The following is a 14,809-nucleotide window of genomic DNA, read 5'->3' as shown; positions in this document are numbered from 1 at the left end:
GGGGGGGGGCGGCGCGTGTGGACGCGCGTGTGCCGCGCCGTGCGAGCAGGTGCCGGGGGCGAGGAAAGTGGCGCGGGGTGCCGGGCCGCGCCTGCCCTGCAGGGGTGTCGCTGGGCGAGGGGCCAGGCGGCCCAGGAAGCCGCCCAGCTGCTTTCGGGGAGGGAGAGTCGCTCTGCACATGGGCAGACGCGGGCTTGCCTCTGGGACCACCCTCGATCCGGGGCTGGCGTGCCCTCGTCTTCGCCCTCCACCACCACCGGCACTTTCCGCGGACTGCCTGGGCTTCCCGTTCTGCAAGGAGGCTTGCGGCCGGCCAGGCGCACGATCTCGTGTGCGTTGCGGGTCCCCCGAGTGTGTCTGCTGTGTTTCTCTCCGGATCCTTGTGCATGTCTCCCTTTTCTTGGGGGGTGTTGTTGCCTGACTTATGTCTGTGCCGTGCGTCTCTCTCCCCCCCGTCTCTCTCCTCCCCCCCCCGTGGCCTGCGATGTGGGGGGCAGCAGCGCCTGCCCCCGCTCTGTATCTCCCTGTGTGTGTGTGTGTGTATGTTTGGGGCCGGGGCCAGGGCTTCCCTGCGTATCTCTTCCCCTCCGGGCGCATGCGTGTGGCGCTGTGGCGCCGACTCTCCCCCCCCCCGCCCCCCCTGCCCCCCCAGCCGCACACACTGGCAAGGAGGAGGGTGGAGGCCATGTGGCGATTGCTCTGTTTGTTTGGGTTGGAAGGAGGCAGCGCCGTCCCGCCCAGGCCTTTCCTCTTGCTTGCCCTCCAAAAGTGCGTCCGACTTAGCCGGCCCTCCCTGCTCCGCTTTTAAATACTTCCCACCCTGGCTGCTTCCCTCCTCCCCAGATTTGGGGGTGCAAGCGACACTGGGGGGTAAGATCTAGCCCGGCACCCTTCCCTGCCTGAAAGCCCCGTTTGCAAAACACACGGCACCCGTTTGCGGTGGTGACGCAGGTTCCTGGCGCGCCAAGGCAGGGCCAGGGAACCTCTGAGCATGGCCTGAGTGCTCGGTATTTGCCGCCCCCCCCCCCTTCCGTGCTTCGCGGGCTTGCCCTGCCCTTCGGGAAGGCCTGGTGCACGAAGACAGGGAAAACAGCTCTGGGCTGAGCCCCTTTGGGCAGCGCTGTGGGGAAAAGGCCGAAAGCACCGGCCCCGCTCTGCCAGCAGCCTTGCCGGGCCCGGGGCGGCACGATCCTGGGCTTTGCAGGTTGGAAAGAGACGCCACGGCATGGGGGGTTCTGGCGGAAAGGGGGGATCAAAGGCATGGGAGAGACTCGGATTAGGGCCCGGAGGCTGAAGGGGTGCTTCAAGCGTTGCCGTCTAAATTTGGAAGCAGGGAGGGAAATTGCAAGAAAATGTGGCTGCGTCTCCGTGGCCTTGGAGGGCGGAGGCCAGTGTGGTCTTACTCGTTTCTCCCCGTCTGGGCCGGTCGGTCTTCAGGAGGGAGCAAACTGGGCGGCTGGGAGGAGGAGGAGGAGGCTGGGGAAGGCCACCTTCGGCCCCCAGGCCTCTGGGGGACCCTCATTTTAAGGATCGGGGGGGGAGTGCTGGCCACGGGAAGGAAATGTGCACGGAGTTAAAACCGATAGGGAACAGCCTTGCAAAGCTGAGCCAGGTATTCAGAAGCAAAGATCGGACCTGGCCGCTCGGGCAGCTGTTCTGACGGGCCCGGGACCCCCTTTGCGAGCCCGAAAGCGGGAAGAGTGGATCCAGGCCTCCCGGAACAGTTTGGAAGAGGCGGGCGGCACGCGCGCCAGAGGGGGAGCGAGATGGGGCAAAGCGCCCGCACCAGCAAGGCCCGTTGTCCAGATTGCCTCCTCCCCGCCGGGCTCAGCCGGGGCGCAGAGCCTGCCTGGCCTGGGGGCCGGAGGAGCGCTCGGGGGCCGCATCCCGGGGCTGCAAGGGGAGGAGCCCGCAGGCCGGCCCATTTCGGCGTGAAGCCCTCCTGGCAGCCGATAGCCGCAGGAGGGACACGTCAGCCTCGCAGGAAGCTGCGCTCCGGCCTGGAAACCACCAGAGGGGTGGGCGGGGCCAGGGGAGGGGGCGGGGCCTCTCAGGGTCCCCACAAGGCCAGGACGTGGCCACCAGAGGGCAGGCGGGGGTCCTTCTGCCTGGCCGTAAACAAGCCCCCCATCTAATGTGGCGGGGGGGGGGGTGTCACAATATCAGGCTCTTGCTAGGGGGTGTTGTGGGGCTTGCTGGGAAAATTATGCATGCAGCATTCTGGGAAAAGCTTGCTCTGCCCAGGCTAAATTGGCCTGCTGTTCTGAAGGGTTTATTTCTGTCTCAGGGTGGCCTGCTTGATCTGTTTCACCCTCGCAGCAACAACAACCCTGTGAGGTAGATTATCAACTGGCCCAAAGTCACTAGGATGTTTCCATGGCCGAGTGGGGATGGGATCTCGGGTCTCCTGAGTCCTCCTCTGGTGCTCTAACCACTAGGCCATACTGGCTCTTTTTGGCTTGATGAGGGTTTTCAGTGGCTAATCTGGCTGGTTTTCGTTCCCAGCTGTGCTTTTTGATACTTGTTTTGCACCTACTTACAGCTAAGCGATGGTTCTGTGTAACTTGAGATCCGTGTTCGTCTAACATGATGCCGTCACCTTTCCGTAGGGTGACCAAGATGCCGGGAAGGGCGTGGATATGCGAAGGCTTGTGCTCAAAGACTTCCTGGCCAGTGAGGAGATGTACATTAACCAGCTGGAAGCGCTGTTGCTGGTAAGTCCCAGTGGTGGGGATACTGACCTGATGGCGGAGCCATTTGGAAGGGTCATGAGCGCTCTCACAAAATGGTTGCCATTTGAGGGGGCTTGGGGGACGTGGGATAAAACTGACCTTAATGGTTTTCCCCTCCCAGGGTTTTAGGGAAAGTTGTGTGGGGGGGCTTGTTGCTTCCTGAACAGTTCTAATTTTTCTCCAGCCTTTCGCTGTGCTAGGCCTGACCAGTTTAAAAACAGCAAACTCAACTGGTGGTGAACTGGCGAGAAAGAGAGGAACGCTTGCGGAATAACCAAAACACAAAGCAGAAGTGGAGTCGGACGTCCTCTGCACCGCTCCTCTTCCGAACCCAGCCGGGAGGGCGGTGATGGGCTGCCCTTGCTTAGCAGCCCTCCAGCCTCCGATTAACACATTTTCAATTAAAAAAGAAAGAAAAAGCCACCCTTCAATAGAGTAAAAATCAGGAGCGGCGCACAAGAGACCCCCAGTGCAGTCTATTTTATGGACTGTTATATCTGTTGATATTCGTCAGATTTTTCTGTGTTTTATCAGGGCCCCCCCCCGGTTTGGAACGATATACTAAGGCGAAACAAGGAATAAATGTGCGCAGATCAGTAAAATACATATTAAACCCAGAGAAGGTGGAAAAGCAAGGAAAGGGCTGCTGCAATTCAGGATGTAGAAATGCGGCCCGGATCGGGACCATGGTGCAGAACAGGCCGTTGTCCTGTTTGTGCGGTAGCAACGCACCAGCAACACCTCCTGGAGGCCGTGTGCGGAGAAGATGGCGGTCACCCGTGGCTTGTGCCCCTGAATATGGGCCTGGCAGCTAAACTGCGCTTGCATGGGGAGGCTTTGTTTTGTTCCTCCTCCTCCCCCCGGCTTTGGCCTCTTGGGCCAATGTGAATCTCGGCCTGCCTGTCTGTCTCCGCACTAGGCACCCTGGGAAGGATCCTGTCTCTCACCTTCCCCAAACAGGTGGCCCTGGGCGTGTTGGAAGCTGCTCCAAGCATGCTGGTAGTTACACTCCAAGACACCCGGGCGGCATCCGGCTCGGGAAGGGCTTCTGCGGCTGCCAAAAGATGCAGAGCGTTGATTTACTTATTCGTTCAATTTACGCCCCACCATTTCTTTTAACAAAGCAGCTTCCGTCGTTCTCCTCTTCCTGCTCTCCTTATGCCCACAACAACAACCCTGTGAGGTAGGCTGGGCTGGGAGTCTGCGCCTGGCCCAGAGTCAGCTGTTGGCTGAGCGGGGGCTAGAACCCGGGCCGCCTGGTCCCAGCCCCGTGCTCTTCGCCGCTCTAGACTAATATCTCATCTTGCTCGCTCACTCGCTCGCTGAGTTTTTAAGCCCCCGGGTTGGCAAGGAAGTTGCAGTTCCTCATTGTGAACTAGCGGCTTCCCGGGGCTGGCTGCCGTCTCGACAGAAGCCTCTTCGTGGCCTCATACTGAAAATGCCCCACATTTAGCGCCCGGCTTCCTCTTTTGCACACGAGGCCCCAAGCAGCGCGCCTGCCTTGCGCAAGAGAGGCGGCACCGTGTGCATTTCGGCAGGATGGGAAACCGAAATGGGAAACGGTTTGCGAGCGGCGTGGGAGGATCGCGTGGAACTCTCGGCCTTCCCTTTGGAGAGCACGAGCAGAGCGACGGACGGCAAAACCGCCGCGCTCATCCCGGCCTCGCACAGACTTAGGGTGCAGCCCTGCCGGGGAAGCCGGGTGCAGCTCGGCAGCCGAACCGCGCGGGCGCCCAGGACCCGGCCGGCGCTCCTGGGTCCTCTCCGGGTCTCAGACAGAGATGGACTTTCCCGTTGGCAGTTGCAAAGCGAAAGCCAAGCCACACCTTGCGGGGAAGAAGCGCGCTAAAAAGAACACGGAGTCCAATAAACCAGACATATTACAGGAGCTTTGGAATACGATATAAAAAGATCTGTTTCTGTAGTCACACCCTGCGTCCCTGCGGATTTGTCTGGCGAAACGCGACCGGGGTGAAAAAGAAGCGTGCATTCGCTTCGGCAGGATTCAGCGATGCTCTGGATTTGGGGCAGAAAACGGGATTCCTTGAGCGGGTGGCCGCTGGGCGGGAGGGACGGAGGGAGGGAGGGAGGGAGCCGCCGGCCGCTCGCCCTGACGGAGCGTTCCCCCTTCTCTGTGCAGCCCATGAAGCCGCTCAAGGCTACGGCCACCACCTCCCAGCCGGTGCTCACCATCCAGCAGATCGAGACCATCTTCTACAAGATCCAGGACCTGTACAAGATGCACAAGGACTTCTACGAGAGCCTTTGGCCCCAGGTTCAGAACTGGGACAGCAGCGTCGTGCTCGGCCACCTCTTCCAGAAGCTGGTGAGAAGCTTCCGGAAGCCCCCGCCCCTCTCCCTGCAGAGAGCCCTGGCGTGGGCGCGTGTCGTGGGCGCTCTCACGCCATGGCTGCCCCCGGGGGGCCGGGTGGGCCACAGGCCACGACGTGCCGGTTCCGCAGGAAGCCTGCCGGTTGAAACGGCTCGGCGGGGGTGGCATCTCCGAGCCCCATCAGCTAGTTCTTAATTTCGGAAAAGGCCTCAAGGAATGACGCGGGCGTGGTGAACTCATTGCCAAGACGGTGGTGTTGCTGCCCCTCGAAGGATCTGGTTTGCCCGCACCCGTGTCCCCGTGCCTACAAGAGCGGGGTCTTGGGGGTGCACTGGCCATGTGCCACGCCGTTTCGGAGCCGGCGTGGGGGAAGATGAGCCGGGGTGCTCCGTGCTGGGCCGCTCGTGGGCTTGGGCGCTGGGGCCCTGCCTGCCCACTCCGGCCGGGCCTGCGGTCCGATCCAGCAGGGCAGAAGTTTGCCCGACTCTTCTCACGGCCCGGAGCTCTTCCGCCGTCTGGGCCATGCCTTGCTTTTCGCCCCGATTCGTTGGCTTCTCCTGCCAGGCCAAACCACAGAGCAGAGTGACAAGCCTTTCTGGCGGATGAGATATTTATTAATTGCATGAAACCAGGTCAAATAATTACCCAGGGTGGAAAGAACACACTCCACACCCTGTTCTTCAGCAGGCCCGAAATAGATCACCAAAATTTAGAGGAACTTGGGAGGCAGCAGACGGGTTTTTCCGGTCCTGCGAGTAAAGCGGAGACGGCCTCCACAGGACTGGAAATCGGGGGTGCGGGGCGGGAAACGGAGGCAGGTTGCCAGTTTGGGAGTGCACGTGATGTCAGAGCTCTCGGCCCCAGCGAGCACACCTTGCATTCGGAAGTGTGGTTGCGACGGAAGTGAAATGGAGATCTCGGCTGGTGTTGATTAGGACGTCCATCTCTGCCCCCCGTTCAGCTAGAAGCAGCCGGCTCAGCGGCATCCGGGGAACTGCCAAAACTGTTTTTCAGCTATTGCTCAAACCAATTTCCCAAAGTGGCCTCCTTATAATATACACTGGCAGTTTTTTGCTAGAAGGGGAAAAAAACCACACAAACCAAAAACTGAAACGCACAACCCAGAGAAACGGCTCCTTCCAGAACGGCGTCTGTGAAAAGTGAAAGACATTTTGGGGCAGGCTGATTTCTCCTTGCCTAGCGGCCCAGCACTGGGGCCGGGAGCAGGCGGCGGGGCAGTTTTTGTGGGACTACAGTTCCCATCAGCTCCCACCGTTGGCTATGCTGCGTCGGGCTTCCAAGGTCCACATGGAAGGTCACATGCTCCTCACCCAGAGCATAAAATTAGTTCTGCTCTTTTAAACCCTTCAACTCAGATATGGGCTTTAGATGTTCTTGTTGTGTGTGTGGGTCAGCGGATTTGTCGCCCAGTTGTTGCTTTTGACGGGTGCCGCGCTTCATCAAGGAGGCGAGCCTTCCCTTTCGGAAGACGCCATTCGTCCCGCGAGGGTCTGCGATGCGGGTGTACCTGGGCTGCCCCCTCCCAGCGTGGGCGGTTTAAGATCAGCAGGTCTGGAAGCTACACCTGAAGGAGGTTGTTGGCAGGCCGCATCGCGTCCGGGCCCGCCGGGAGGGTGGAGGGAAACCCGGTCCTCGAAGGACGGGGCGGATTTCGGAGGGGAGAGGGGAGGGAGACATGGCGGGGCCCCAGTGCCACCGAAATGCGTCCACAGCGAAAGGCGGAGGAAAGAAACGGGCTCCCGGCAACTCTGGGTGGTGGAGTAAGAACCAGGGTGGCCGGGAAAGGCAGACATGCTTGGCTCCAGCCTTGGCTCCGTCGTCTCCCAAGAGGAGCCTGGGAAAAGCTGGTCTGGACCACTGAACTTACTGGGTTTTTTCCACCCCCATCCCATAATAGGCCAGCCAGTTGGGGGTGTACAAGGCATTTGTGGACAACTACAAAATCGCGCTGGAGACAGCGGAGAAATGCAGCCAAAGCAACAATCAGTTCCAGAAGATCTCGGAGGTAAGGGTCCGTTAGCGGGGCCGGGCTTTCAGCTCTTTTCCGTCCTTCCCTCGGCAGCGGGGCAGAGCGGGGCCGTCCCGAGTTCAGTCCCACAGCTGCCCCTGCAAGGCAGGCGGGGGGGGGGGGAGAGGGGTCGGCCTGCTTGAGGCAGCCCCAGTGAGATTCCTGGCTCGGCAGCCACGAGTTCTTCGGTCCCTGGGATTGCAGGAATACGAGCAGATAATGCCAGGTCTCTGCCCCCAAGGAGCCTCCAGAGTGGGAGCACTGGCAGATCTCTTTGCCTGACAAAGAGGCTGGCAACTGGATGGGTGCGAGATTTGCTCTAGCTGCAAGCTGCACTGTAAGCAGAGTAAGATGGATTGTTTATTTCTTGGAAGCATATTTGTGTCTTTCACTGGGGGATCAGGAATCCTGGAGCAGATCACGTGCTATTAGGAAACAGGAGGCAGCCCCCGCCTGCACAGTTACAATCTGAAAGGACACGTCACAAGAGGAAAAAGGGGTGGGGAGGGAAGAGGAAAAGTGTGCGCTGCAGGCGAAGGTGTGGTTATGTGACACCTATTTTGAGACAAATTAATTGCGCAAAGTAGGCGAGACGGCATTATTTTTAATACTAGTTCTGCTAGCCAGGGGGGGGGGGGGGGGGGGAGGTGTGCTGAGTGTTAAGATCGCGCCCCCGCTCCAGGCTGCAGGGGTTGTCCTGCACATTTCCTTTCCCATCCATCAGCTTGATTAACAGATTGCGCCCCCTAAGTCCGGGCCTTCGTGCTACACCGAATCTCATTTCAACAATCCCAGCCGGCGGGCATCAAGCAGCCTCCGCTGGGAGCAAAATCTGGGCTCCTGACGGCCGGCAGGCACCAGTGGCGGGCAGACCCTCCAGTTCCCAAGCCAGTCTACCCCACGGCTGCTGGCGAGGCCCTCGGGGAGCTTCTAGTTCGGGGTTAGAACCTTTGCAGCGTCTCGGAGAACCCCAGCGGGGGAATCCGGGGCCCTCCAGGGGGGCTGGGCTCTAATTCCCACAGCCCATGCCCAGGGATGATGGGCGCTGTAGTCCGACAGGGGAGCCAGCCCAGTTTCACCGCACAGGGCCTCCCGCCGGGCCCCGATCCGTGCGGGGACGAGTCCCTCGTGGCAGCGGCCTCTGACGGATCGGATCGTTCCCTTTTGGCAGGAGCTGAAAGTCAAGGGGCCGAAGGACTCCAAGGAGAGCCACACCTCCGTCACCATGGAAGGTACGCCCCCCCCGCCCCCCCCGGCCACGCGTGCACCGAGGCCTCTGCCCATGGCTCCCGCCCGTGACCCCTGCCCCCGCGCGCGCAGGGCCCCGGAGACCCTCCCAGAAAGGAGCGGCCGGCATGCGCGGGGGGCGCTGCCTCCTTGGAATGCTGGCGGCGTCCGACAGCCCCTCACGTGCCCCCTCTCCCCTCCCCTCTCCCCTCTCCCCTCCCCCTCCCCTTCCTCCTCCTCCTCCTCCTCCTCCGCCGGCTGGCTTTGTTGCGCTCGGCACCGGCGCCTCGGACCACCGAGCGAGCCGGCCGCGATGGAGCACGATGCCCGTGGAAATGCTGCTGATCGTCCGCTTCTGCTGCAGCTGCACCTACGGTGGGCGTGGGCGCCGGCCCCCCGCTCTTTTGTTTGGGCAGGGCGGGGGCTCTCCGGGGGCCGGGGCTCTTCCGAGGGGCCCCTCTTGCGGCGCGGCAGCTGGGGGGTGCATGGGAAGGGGGCTTTGTCCTCCCCGGGGGAGCCCGGCGGCTGCTGGGCAGGCCCCAGTCCGCTCCCCGCCCGGCCGGCATCCTCCTCCTCGCCTTGCGTCAGGCGCTGCAACTTGCTGGGTTTCTTTGTTCCCGTATCCCGGAGGTGTGCGCTCCCTCGCCCCTCTGCTTCTTTGCTAAGAACGCTTCTGGTACGGGAAGAGCCGGGGGCAGCCCCCCAGCGGTGACTGGAGCCGCTCCGTGCCGGTGACTGGCGGGCTGGGGGTCCCGGGGTGCCCCTCGGCTTTGGGTCCGTCTGTTGCCCAGCTCCCTTCCACTGGTCGCCCCCAGTTCCCGAGGAGAGGGGCATGCGGGTCCCCGGCTCCCCCGTCCCCATCCCTGCCCTCCGCCAGCCCCATCGTTTCATTGATGGCCCATGCTGAGGAGGGGGGCCAGAGGCATGTTCCCCCCCCCCCCCCGGCACCACAGATGCTTGGGGCGGCCGCTTCCCCGCTCTGGCCCTCCGCAGGGGGGTCCCTTTAGGGCGAGCCGGACTCCGCTTCCTCTCCCCCCGCCCTTGCCGGCAGCCTCTGCTTCGGGGTGCCCCGCATCGTGAAGCGACACCCGGTTGTGGACGAGTGTGCTGCCTGTTCACCATCACGGGGCACTGGTTTTGGACTGGTTTTGCCCCGTCCTTTCAAAATCTAAGATGCCCCTTTCTCTCGTTTTTAATCATGGCTCCTGTGCGGCCACCCGCGGACGGGGGCTCCCCGCAGGCTGCCCGTTCCACAGAGCCATCACTCGGGAGAAGGTGTTCCTGGCGGATTGGGGCCGACGCGGCAGCGAGCGGGGCTCCCCTCGTCCCGCCAGTGGCCCCCGCGTGTCCCACCTTCGCACGGCACCCCCCCCCCCCCCCGGTGCCCGTATCGTACCGGTGGGAGAGAGAGCTGCGACCTCGGGAGATTTCGCATGCCGGAAGCGCCGGGGGGGTGTGGCAGGTCTCCTTCGCTCGGCTGCCTCAGAGCTGGCATGGTTTGCCCCCTGCCGTCTGAGGACGCGTGTTTCCAGTGGGAAGAAGCCGGGGGGATCCAGCGGAGGCGTCCAGGCGAGAACCGGAGCTTTCTGGATGGACCCTTGGCCGCCTCCTGCCAAATCCTCCCCTGCGTTGGAGTCGGATTCCGCCGAGACTTTTGGAGGACGACGCAGTGATCCTAGCCGCCCGGGGTCATTCTCCGTTTTCCACACCTGTGTGGCGGCGGGGGGGGGGGGGTTGTGTGCGCCGTGTGCACACGCCTGTGGGTCGTTGTGCCGCAGGTGGCCCAGCTGCGCCGACAGCGGGGCTCGCTCTCCCCAGAGGGACAGGACCGTGTGGCTGGGAGGGAAAATGCTCCCTCCTCTTGCCTTTTTGGGGTGTCTTTAGCACACGGGCCCCCGAAATGGACGGGAAGCACGGTGCGACCGTCCAGAAAGGAGGCTGCCTCCAAGTCATGTGGCCGCTTTAAGTGTGGCCAGTGCGCAAGGGCTCGGCCGGCGTGGCTGGGTGTGCGGCGAGGGGCTTCTGGAAACCGAAGAGTCCTTCACTCAGGAGGAATCTGTGGGAAGCAGCGCGAGCATCGTATTAAGTGCTGCAAGGGCACTTGGCAAGAGAGTCTTTGCATGTGAGGAAGAGAAACGCCGGTGTGTGTCGGTAAAGCTTGTGTGCCCTGCATGGGTTTTGGCGTGTGTGCATGTGCGAGCGGGGCGGTGCGTGTGAGTCTTTATGCTTTTGTGTGCGTTGGTGATCAGTGCGCGTAGCAGGTGTGTGCGAACATTGTGTACGCATGGCGTGCGTCTTTACGGGGTGTGTGTACACGTGTGTTTGTGTTCATTTATTTCTGCGTGTGTTTGTGTAACGAAGCGCATTTATACACGGCTTCACCTGTGAAAAAGCAGCTCGGCGTTTCTGCCCGTTCTCCTTCGGGGCCGCAACTCATACGGGGATTATCCGTATGTGTGTCAAGCTTTCCAGAGCAAGAAAAACAGATGCCTTTTTACTGTATCTTAGTCCACCTTGCAGACGTCTTCCAAGTTGGGGAGAAATTTATTGCTGTAAACTTTTCCCTGAATTTTCTAAAGAACGCCCTTCCTTTAAAATATCTGAAAGTTGAGCAGGGGACCGAAGGAAGGTTCGGGCGGCTGCAGAAGGACTCTCTGTGCTGTGTGCGTCCCTCACCCGCTCTTTTCCGTCTGTCCCCCACTTCCAGCGTTGCTGTATAAACCGATAAACCGGGTGACCCGGAGCACCGCAGTATTGCGTGTGAGTATTTCCCCAGGGGGCGGGCGTCATGCGTGCTTCTCGGCTCGTGCCGCCCGACCACAAGCCCGGCGGCCTCCTGTGGTGTCTGAGAGCCCACTTCCTGAATCCCCGGGACCAGGGCTTCCCCCCTCTTGGAGCCAAAACCCCTCGCTCAGTCTGCGTCTTATTTTTGGAAGCTTCCTTAATCCGATTAAGGGTTCCTGCATTCCTTTGGAGGTGCTCGTGAAGCGGCTAAAATTGCCGTGCAGAAGGGCCCTCTATGTAGGGCTGCAGACTAAAGCAGGGGTGGCAAACTGCAGCCCTCGGGGTGATTTCCGGCGGCCCTTGGACTTAATCCAGAGCACTCTGTGGGTGTTTCTCAGGCTTCGTTGTTAAATGATTGAATTATAGCTGAAGCTGTGGAATCCACTTCCCCAGGATGTCTGGGCGACTTTGCTGGGGAACGTGGGTGGGGGCACTGTGGCTCCCCCGTGGCCGACACGCAGCCCCTGCAGAAGGAAAAACGCCCCTTGCCCAGGGCGGCTGTGAGGGAGCCCCCGTTCTCGCCCCCAGGACCTGCTGAAGCACACACCCGCGGACCACCCCGACTACCCGCTCCTCCAGGACGCCCTCCGCATCTCGCAGAACTTCCTTTCCAGCATCAATGAGGAGATAGACCCCCGCAGAACGGCAGTCACCACCCCCAAAGGAGAGGTGGGTGAAGATCGAGAGGTGTGGGGGCTGAAATTGTGTGTGGCGGGGAGGCCTTTGCGTCGGGTGGGGTGGCAGAGAAGGTGTGTGGCCGGAAGGAGCCTCATCTGGGAATGTAAAGCGAGCCCTGCCGGAACAGGCTGAGGTTTGGACTAGCCCAGCATCCTGTCTCCAAGAGTGGACAGCCTCCCTGCTAGCCTGCACACAAGGGGGGGGGGGGGGGAAGCAGTCATCCTCGTTCTTGGTTGTTGCCTCCGGCGTGCCAGGAGGTTTCCCTCGACGTCTCCCCCCCCCCATGAATTTGTCTAACCCACCTGCCTTTTTAAGGCAACAAGTAAGAGAAGCAAGCAGTACTGTCCAAATTTGTCAAGAGAGCGGAGAAACGAAAGGACGTCTGGTCACAGGGAGTGCTGGAAATAGGTATTCCCAAATGTACGACATAAAGAATGTCTCTGAATAAGCCTCACACTTTGATTCTGGATGTAACTTAGGGGCATCGGGAGCAGCCGGTGCTGAGCCAGGCCCCGTGTCGGCATGGGCGGCTAGCCCAGGCCCCGCAGAGCTTCCGGGGCCGGGTTTTTCCCCCAGCCCTACCTGGAGAACAGCATGTGCCCACCCCACTCCTCAAAATAAGTTTCCGGTCCTCATGGCTCCGAATGGATCCCCGCCTCCCCGCTCACGCGCTCTCCCCCTCTCGCGCCCACAGACCCGGCAGCTGGTCAAGGACGGCTTTCTGGTGGAACTGGCCGAGGGCTCACGCAAGCTGCGCCACCTCTTCCTCTTCACAGACATGCTGCTGTGCGCCAAGCTGAAGAAGACGGGAGCAGGGTGAGGCTGCGGGCGGGCGGGGGGGCAGCGGCAAGCGCCCGGCTGCTCTGCCCTGTGCGGCGCCGCTCCGCTCCGCTCGCTTTAAAATGGCTTCTCTAGCTGCCGGCAGGATGAGAACAACGCGGGCCTTCGAGACAAGAACCCGACCGCTCCCGGTGCACCGTTGCCGGCCAGGCGATAGCGCTGTTGCTCCGCAAGCGGCTTAGGAGTGTCTTAAAATACTTCAGTGGCACATGGATGTGCCAGAGAGAGAGAGGAAGTGAGCCATGGGTCAGCCCAGGGCCTCTGCCTGGCGCCGCCTCTTGGGGAGGCCGGGAAGGTGGCCCGCCAGGGACAGGGCCTTCTCTAAGGCGGCCCCCACTGCTCCAGCGATCTCTCCAACGAGGCCGCCTTGGTGCCGACCGGATTCTCTTTCCAGCACCAACTCGAGCGCCCGTGCTTCTCACAGGCATTTGGCCGCACGGAATCACATTGTGCTCCGGTCTTGATTTCCTTTTTTTTTTTTTTAAGATTTTATTAAGATTTTTAAACTACTACTAAAAACATCAATCATCAAATACATTGAGCATACTGGTTCAGCCCCCTACTACATATTCTTAAACATTCCATAGTCATAATCAAATCCATTTATAACAACTTAAAGACAAATTTAAATCTAAGCCAAGTCCCGTTTCTCCAGCCAATAATAAAAAAATTCCCAAGTTTGATAGAAGTCAGTATCTTCTTTCTCCTTCAGTGATAAAGTTAATTATCCATTTCTGCACATTCTGTTCGTTAGTGGTTTTTAAGGGGTGGCCCATCTCTGCGTGTGTCTACGTGGTTTTCAAGGTCTGGATCTCTCTCTTTTTTTTTTTTGAAGAATTGTTTTTATTTTTTTAAAATAAGTTTATTTGAAATTATAATCCTAAAAAAAGAAAAGGAAACTGCAAATAACATCCATCATCAAAAACATCGAGCCCGCTGGGTCAGCCCCCACATCCTTCTTTTTCCATTTATGATAAAAACATATTTAAATCTAAGCCAAGTCCCGTTCCTCTAGCCAATAATAAAAAGAGTCCCAGGTTTGATAGAAGGCAAGGTCTGGATCTCTGTCAACTGCCCGGAGACCTTTGGTTGTGTGGCAGCTGGGGGAAAAAATACACGAAATTAAGCAGTAACAACACCCCCACCCCGCCCCCGGGGAGGCCGGTCTTCATGCTGGTACATGGTGCGCTTTCTCCCAGTCTGACGGCCTGCTGCCTTTGCAGGAAACACCAGCAGTATGACTGCAAGTGGTACCTGCCCCTGGCGGAGCTGGTCTTCCCCTCGCTGGAGGAAGCCGACTCGTGCCCACACGTCCACGCCCTGCCCGACCACGACCTGGAGGACATGAAGATCAAGATTTCGTCGATGAAGAGCGAGGTGCAGAAAGAGGTGAGCATCTCGGGCTGGGCAGAAGGACCTGGCTGGAGCAGGGCAGACGTTCCGGCTCGGCCCAGTTTCCTGTCTCCAGCAGGGGTCAGCCGGGTGCCTTGGGGAGGCTGCCACCTCCTGCTCCAGCCGGGTCTGTCCGGAGCAGCTCGCACGCACAGGTAGACTGCTCCGGCGCATGGCGGGCCCACTGGCTGGCTTCGCCCTGGGTGTCTGCATCTCAGCCAGCCCCCAGATGCTCCACGCTCCCAGCGTCCGTCCCGTGCAGGCAGCCCACCCAGTGTTGAGGGAGGCTGGGGGTCCCGTTCAGCAAAGGTGCCGTTTTCCTTGGGCTGCGCCTGCTCCCGGCCGAGCTCGCCTGGGGCTCGTGCTCGTGTTTGTTCCCGTGGGCCACACGGACGCCCCTGGTTTTCTGGGCTCCGTGGATCAAAGGGTCATTGCGTCCAACGGGGGGGGGGGGGAGCCCTTTCACCACCCCCCCCCTCCCCCCCCCCCCCCCCCCCCCAGAAGGCGAACAAGGGACAGAGCAGGGCTGTGGAGCGCTTGAAGAAGAAGATGTTCGACAACGAATTCTGGCTGCTGCTGAACTCGCCGTCCATCCCCTTCCGGATCCACAGCCGCAGCGGGAAAGTACGAACCGACGGGGGGGCGAGAGGCAGGCCTTTCGGGCCAGTGGGTTTGGGGGGGTGGCCGGGCAGCCCACACTCTCCGGAGGGGCTCCATCCCTCCAGCGTCTCGGGACGCCTTCACGCCCACCGCCTCGCCCGGCCTCGGGGCGCTTTGGAGGGCATTTGGGGAGGC

General features: G+C 60.6%; 1 protein-coding gene across 3 annotated transcripts in view; it reads left to right on the top strand.

Annotated features, from left to right (window-relative positions):
• The window catches only part of ABR (ABR activator of RhoGEF and GTPase), a 37,723-nt gene that overhangs the window by 2,323 nt on the left and 20,591 nt on the right, over window positions 1-14,809 (top strand). For all 3 annotated transcript variants that reach the window (XR_006414715.1, XR_006414714.1, XM_044429952.1), the window contains exons 2-10: window positions 2,610-2,714; window positions 4,873-5,058; window positions 6,983-7,090; window positions 8,265-8,325; window positions 11,028-11,080; window positions 11,633-11,773; window positions 12,477-12,598; window positions 13,846-14,011; window positions 14,516-14,638. Coding sequence is in view for 1 of the 3 variants with exons in the window: in XM_044429952.1 (XP_044285887.1) it covers window positions 2,610-2,714; window positions 4,873-5,058; window positions 6,983-7,090; window positions 8,265-8,325; window positions 11,028-11,080; window positions 11,633-11,773; window positions 12,477-12,598; window positions 13,846-14,011; window positions 14,516-14,638 (1,065 nt within the window). In the remaining 2 variants the exon portion in view is untranslated. The remainder of the gene's footprint in view (window positions 1-2,609; window positions 2,715-4,872; window positions 5,059-6,982; window positions 7,091-8,264; window positions 8,326-11,027; window positions 11,081-11,632; window positions 11,774-12,476; window positions 12,599-13,845; window positions 14,012-14,515; window positions 14,639-14,809) is intronic.

Source organism: Varanus komodoensis, unplaced genomic scaffold (assembly GCF_004798865.1).
Source record: "Varanus komodoensis strain SLA01 unplaced genomic scaffold, ASM479886v1 scaffold20_1, whole genome shotgun sequence".
In the NCBI taxonomy this organism is placed as follows: Eukaryota; Metazoa; Chordata; class Lepidosauria; order Squamata; family Varanidae; genus Varanus; species Varanus komodoensis.
Note: the sequence above shows the minus strand (reverse complement) of the source record. Positions and strands in the feature narration are given on the sequence as shown.